Here is a 7013-nt window from a genome sequence, read left to right as displayed (position 1 = left end):
ATCCGTAAGACTTCTGTTGAAGTAGGATAAATTAGGGCCAGGGACACGTTGGAGGACCGCGCCTCCCATGATGTGGGTGCGTCACGCTTGCTTGACTATCCCCTCATCGGGGGCGTTGGTAAGGTGCAGTCATTATGGTGCTTTCCATAGTTCTCCCATTTCGTGGATTTTCAAATCAAATCCACTTATAGCACTGAAGTTCCCCAACCGAAGGGGAACGTTCGAGGTTACAGAAGTAACCCTTCGTTCCTCAAGGAGGGGAACGGAAGTGCTATACTCCGTCGCCATAATGACTGTCCCTTAGCTGATTGAAAGTCTCTTCAGCTTAAAAGGATGGCGTTTGCTCGCTCCAGGTGTGCTTTTATGCTGGGATAATTGGCAATGAAGCACACCTGTGCAAGCTTATGCTGCCAATTCATTGGCCCATTCAATACTCTTTTAGACAAGCGGCTTCTGAACCGAATCCTCCCATTTCGTGGATTTTCAAATCAAATCCACTTATAGCACTTCCGTTCCCCGAGGGTTACTTCTGTAACCTCAAACGTTTCTCATTCCTTCCAACAAATTGCAAGTGCTTTTGGACATGCATCAACTGCTTTCATACAACGCTCTGCTGTTTAAAACATTATTATTTGCTTATGTCATGTCAGTCAAAATGATCTAAACTTGTGAATGCTGAATAGTCATTCTATATAAAACTAATAGTCCTCATCTCATTACTTGAGTCATAACATACAAAAATTATAAAGTAATTGTCAAAATCTGTCAAGCTAATTTTCAAAAAAAAAGAAAAGAAAAAAAAAGAAAATGTAAATCTTTTTTTTCCCGAAAATGTTTTCTAAATTGAACAATTTAATGAATGATTCACAGTCCTGTGTATGTTGTAGGTGCAGTTCCTATATGTACTGTAATATTGTTTACAGTTGTGCACAGTTCTCTACCCAAAGGAAGCTATGTTTGTTGTAAATGAAAGTGTATTTATATTTTTGCACCATGCTGTGAATAAATTAGAATTGCAAAGAGCAAATGCAGTAAAAATGTGAAATGTACATATTCAATGTCTTGTACTCAGATACCTCACTAAAAGCAGTGATGTCTAACTTTACTGTAGTTTTCAAATTGCTGTGCAAATAGCATATATAGTGCTGTCTTGAGCATTTTCAGGAAGTGTCTCCAAAATCAGACTTTTTTTGCATTGAAAAAATTTAGAGAGTAAACTGTCATAATGAAAACATCTTGTTCATAAACAGTGGTGTCAGGAATTTTCATTTTGATGACACTGACACTTTGATTGACATGAATACTTGCTTTTGAGGAATGAACTATCCATTTTGAGCATGTGACGCGCTTTTGCAGGTTATCAGCTAGGTTTTGCAGTTTGTACTAATTGTTTTGAGAAATGCATAAACTGTTGTGCAGAAATGCACTAGTGTTGTGAGAAACGCACCAAAGCGACTAAGAAAAACTGTAAAAAAAATGTACAGAGCTGTCAAAATAAAAACATGACAGAGCCATTTGACTATCTTGATCACAAACAATGGTGTCAGGACTTTTCATCTTTATGACACTGACACTTTCATTGACATAAATAATTGCTTTTGAGGAATGAACTATCCATTTTGAGCATGTGACGCGCTTTTGCAGGTTATCAGCTAGGTTTTGCAGTTTGTACTAATTGTTTTGAGAAATGCATAAACTGTTGTGCAGAAATGCACTAGTGTTGTGAGAAACGCACCAAAGCGACTAAGAAAAACTGTAAAAAAAATGTACAGAGCTGTCATAATAAAAACATGACAGAGCCATTTGACTATCTTGATCACAAACAATGGTGTCAGGACTTTTCATCTTTATGACACTGTGAGAAATGTGAGAAATGCACCAAAGCCACTGGAAAAACTGTAATATTTGGTTGCACTTTATTTTACAGCACCCAAACTTAATATGCAAGTACACAATAAATTATTTTCGCCAAACCAAAATCTGGCTAAAATGTAAACAAACCAAACCGTTGGGTTAAATATTTTTATTTAAAATGTAACTAAACAGTTGGGTTTGCCCATATTGGGAATTAATTTGGGTTCAAATAAAGTGTAAAATTTAGAATGTACATGGGTTATGTAAGGTATGCACATGGGCTAAGACTACAGTATGTTCAAGACTAATACATTGCCCATACCTAGTTGATAAATGATAAGTATAGTACATTTTTAAATAGGACTGTAAAAGTAAGTGCTACTAATATTACTGGAGATGATCAGTGTCATTCACCTCATTAGTGACTGGAAATATATTTTGGCTCATCAGTGCATTTAATTACAGTAATATGATAAATAGTATAAACCCTGAATCTAACCTCATTATTTACTCACCCTTCACTTGCTACTCAAAAATGTTTGAATTTCTTCGGTTGAAGAATTGTTTTGGTTTAACAAATTTTAAATAAGCAGTTTGAATTTATTTAAGTCTAATTTGTGAATAAATATTCAATTTTGGGCAAACTATCCCTTTAAGTCCAAGTTACCTTACAGTGTATTACTCTGTGAATATATTAAATACTAAAAGCATTAAAAAAGCTTAATAGAGCTCAAATTTAAACTTTTGGATTTTTTAAATTAATAATAATTAATAATTTTTTTAATTATTTAAATAAAATATTAAACCCAATTCATCATGGGTTTCTCCATACTTAACTAAAAATTGGACTGAAACAACCCAGCATTTTAAGTGCAGTTTATTTATAAACTTATTTCGAGAGATGCTCTTATAATTGTTCCATGGTCCCTCATTATCTCATGCTTGATTAATCAATCAGATGATTCCTAACTCACTATAAATCTTATATCTTATATATCTTTATTTTGAAGAATCCCCACATACCAGCTCCTACTCCCTTACCCTTCCAGATGGATGACAATGCGGCCCAGGGATTAGCACTGTTGCTTTACAGCAAGAGTGTCTCCAGTTAAAGTCCCTTCTAAACCAGTTGACATTTCTTTGCAGAGTTTGCTTGTTCTCCCCATGCTCGCGTGGGTTTTCCCTGAGTTTTCCGATTTCCTCCCACAGTTCAAAAACACAAAATATAAGTAAATTAACTGTACCAAATCGATATCATAGCCAAGCTCTAAGTGAGTACACCTCTCCCCAGCCCTATCCATCAGGGAGTTCATCAAGATCTACCTGAGCTCAAACTCGCCTCTCGCCCTGCAAACGAGAGGAAGACCAGGGCTTAAGGATCTCATAAGCTCAGGGCTCTCTCCTGGGGCTTCATTATCAGTCATCAGCTACGTGTTAACTCTTGAAGTGTTTTTAAGAAACCTGAAGTAACAGTTATGTCAAAACTTCTAAATTTAAGTAAAGTGCAATCAAATGCTATAACAGGTAATTGTTCACTCTTACATTACATTTAATTATATTAACTAATGCAACCAAACACATTTCTCTGGTTGTCACACAATTCGTTAGTGAATAGGTTAATGTGGAATTGTATTTACATTAGAACAATTTGATAACTTTTTTATTTGGCATAAAAGACACTATTTTTTTTTTTTGCAAGATGTTGCATATTCACAACCAAACCATAGTTTAATGATGCTGTGACTGAGCGTGGAATCATGGGAGTAGTCATCTTCAATACATCCTACAGGAATTGTGCATAATTTATGCTCATGGACTTGCTAAAGTTTTTATAACTTATCATGGTAGTGAAGCAGAGTAAGGCTGAAAGCCATTGAAGCAAAACCCAAGCATTTGCTGATGAGAGATGAGCATGACGTGACATAAAAGCAGTGGAGCTTTTATTATATCACAGTCTACTGCTTCCGGTTTGTGGTGACACAGCACTGTTTTATCACACTAAATACATTTTAAGATTTTGTTTTAAGGCTGCTCTGTGCAATCAAATAAAACATACAAACACATTAAAGTGTCTTTGGTGTTTACTTGTTTTCTATAAAACCAAACGGGAAATGGGTGACATCATTAGCATGGTGACTGCAGGAAAAAACTGTAGGCAAAATAGTTTGTTTCTCTGGATTAGAACATTTCATATAATTTAAGTACATAAGTCAGCAAAATATACAACACTGTTCTAGTGGTTTTTGGATATTTGGATGAAAGAAAACCTGAAGCGTCTTTAACTAATCTCAGAAAAATCATTATTCGCCTATTAAAGCAGAAGCACCATAGTCATACTCTTGAAGGATGCCAAATCTAAATTAGGTTATGACTCCATGCATGTTAATGGATTAGATCCTCTGGAATACATCAGTTCCTGGGTTTCACAGCATCACACATCTTTATAGTGTATAATCAATACTGATGTTAATAGAGTGTCCCACTGAAATGAGTCTCAAATGTGAGTGTTCGATGACATAACGAAATGTAACGAACATGTATTAACTGTACAGTAAATGCAAAAGTGTGTGCGTGCATAGAGATTTTTCAATGCTGTGAACAAGATTCTGCTTTTAACAGTTGGCAGGTTACTTACTGCGGTTGTGGAAAGCAGAGGCTGGCATTTTAAAGCTCAAACCCTACTGTCTCTTTTAGTATTTGTGTGTGTGTTTGTGTGTGTGTGTGTGTGTGTGTGTGAGGGAGAAAGAGCAGGCATCTGCAAAAACATCATGCTCATTCAAACGGATGAAATTTGAGATCTGCCCCTCAGATTTTTAGGACAAGTAGATCTTGAATGTATCTTAACATGTACCTCAAATGTACATTGAATGTACCTTAAAAACAACAATAGAAGGCATCTTTGTATCTAAATATTTGTGGCAGGAATCATGGTTCACGTGTATTTATTTAGTCAGTCAGTCCACTCAAGTTCTGCTGATCATTTGCTTTAAATTGAATATTCTGTCATCATATACCCTTGTGATGATGACACATGTATTTTTTCTCTCTCTCTTTCTTTCTTTTTCTTTCTTTACATCACTTCATGAAGCCATTCAGAACAGGTGCTATTTTGTTTTGTGCAAACAAACAAAAAACATACACCACCACCCCTAATCTCAGACGAACACATATTTAAAACATCCATCTAGATGTCTTTTCTAACCTATAGAGATGTGAGTTACAATCATTATTGGTGTAATCTTGAAAGGATCACACAATTACTGTTTTTTTATAGAGTTTGTTGTGCGTCTTTCTCTCTCTCTCTCTTTCTGTCTGTGTATGTGTGTGCTTGATTTCTCTGGTAAAGAGAACGAGAAAGGAAACATTTTGTGACAGGTGGGCTTGGGTCACCAACAATGAACAAATAATAGCTACTTATTATAAGAAATTAAATAATTCTTTAATATTGTTTCATCCAAAAAGAAAATACTCAGATGAAATAACTTTACATTTAGACTTTTTGAAACATTGCATTTTAGTGAATTTCAACTGAGGTAGGCTACAAACATACAGTTTCACAGAAATAATCTTAATCTGTGTTTAGAAGATAAACAAAGTCTGATGATTTTTTAAGTAAACAAAATAGAATTTTCATTTTTAGAGAACTATTTTAACTAATAATAATTGATAAGGAGGAAGCAGAATAAAAAAATATAGTACCTCAAAAATGCTAATAATCCTTTCTTGATAGATAGATAGATAGATAGATAGATAGATAGATAGATAGATAGATAGATAGATAGATAGATAGATAGATAGATAGATAGATAGATAGATAGATAGATACATTTAGGTAAAGTGAATCATTTTAAATAAAACAATACATAGAGTACTTAATTGGGCAAAATTACCTGTTATCAACGCCTTTATCTCGCACGTAAAACGGCGCTGTCGGTCGGTCACGTGGTAATCTTGAAGCAATGTCCCATATGAGGATCTTCTCCGTTTCCTGCACTGCATCCGAAGACCACTCAGTCAGGGATACATACATTAAACAATAGTGTAAAAATATCTACTCAAGTATGTGAGTCTAAAAGAGAAAAAAAGGAGATCTGTGTGGAAAACTGAAAAGCAGAGGATCTGCATGTCAGTCCTTGCGGTTCATTCGCTTAAAAGTTCACGTGGAGCTGCTGACTACTGTCATTTATATCGGTGTTTTCGGGAAACATGTTTGCAAACGCAACAACGGTGTTTCTACCCTGGTAAAACATGTGTACTGCCTTGATGAATGGCTAAAGCGTGCTTCAAATGTAAGCGCGCGTAAACTGACTGGAGTCTGTGGACGGGCTCGCGCTTCTCTCGGCGGACTGGAATACATTGTATTAACGCGAGCAGAAAACATCTGTCGATGATTGGGAGAGGGCTGCTGAATACTGAGAGAGGAACAACAAAGCCTGGAGCATTGGCAATACGTCTCGTATAGCGTAAAACTCACGACAGCTCCCGTCCTGGACAGGACAGAGAGGACACTGGAGGCTGATAGTGGCCGTGGACTGGACATCACTGTGAACCTTCAGTCGGGACAGAAAGAGGGACGGAGTAATGGGTTCTACAATGGGATCAAACTGCCTTTTATACCTCTGTCTGCTTTGGCTGTGCGTGGCAAGTAAGAGGCTGTATAGCATTCTTGTTTTTAACTAATGCTAAAGCAAAATAGATTTGTCATTTTTGGGCATATTCAGAAACGGTAACATGAACACCGCATGCAATAGGCTACTTTTTATTACATTAGTGCTTTTCTTCCTCACTACCCCCCCCCCCCCCCCTTCTCTCTTTCTCTCCCTCCCTCTAATCTAATGGACGCATGTGTCCATGTAGTACACGTGTAGTGAAAGACTTGTTGATTAACTTATTTATTTGTTATTCAATAAGCATGTCAAATACTATTGTCCATATTTCTGAAACTTCATTTAGGTGAAATGTTTTTTCCCTGTTTAAATTTCTCTGTTATTCGATGAGGACCTATTAAAGGGGTGCTCTCAAAGATTCACAAAGCTATCATCATCAGGCATTCACTTACCAAGTTGCATAAGACCCCCGAATCAGCAGGGGGCCCCCTTGTTCTCAAAGGTGATTTAATTAGTGCTGTGTGTGTACAAATAACAGATGTTTAGTTCTTT

General features: G+C 36.3%; 1 protein-coding gene across 2 annotated transcripts in view; it reads left to right on the top strand.

Moving 5' to 3' along the window:
• Nucleotides 1-5798: 5798 nt before the first annotated feature.
• Nucleotides 5799-7013, top strand: part of chrnb5a (cholinergic receptor, nicotinic, beta 5a) — a 50073-nt gene continuing 48858 nt past the window's right edge. For both annotated transcript variants that reach the window (XR_012406065.1, XM_021476333.3), the window contains exon 1: nucleotides 5799-6499. Coding sequence is in view for 1 of the 2 variants with exons in the window: in XM_021476333.3 (XP_021332008.1) it covers nucleotides 6436-6499 (64 nt within the window). In the remaining variant the exon portion in view is untranslated. The remainder of the gene's footprint in view (nucleotides 6500-7013) is intronic.

This window comes from Danio rerio, chromosome 1 (genome assembly GCF_049306965.1).
Source record: "Danio rerio strain Tuebingen ecotype United States chromosome 1, GRCz12tu, whole genome shotgun sequence".
NCBI classification, from domain to species: Eukaryota; Metazoa; Chordata; class Actinopteri; order Cypriniformes; family Danionidae; genus Danio; species Danio rerio.
The sequence above is the reverse complement of the archived record's forward strand: the minus strand, read 5'-3'. Positions and strand labels throughout refer to the sequence as shown.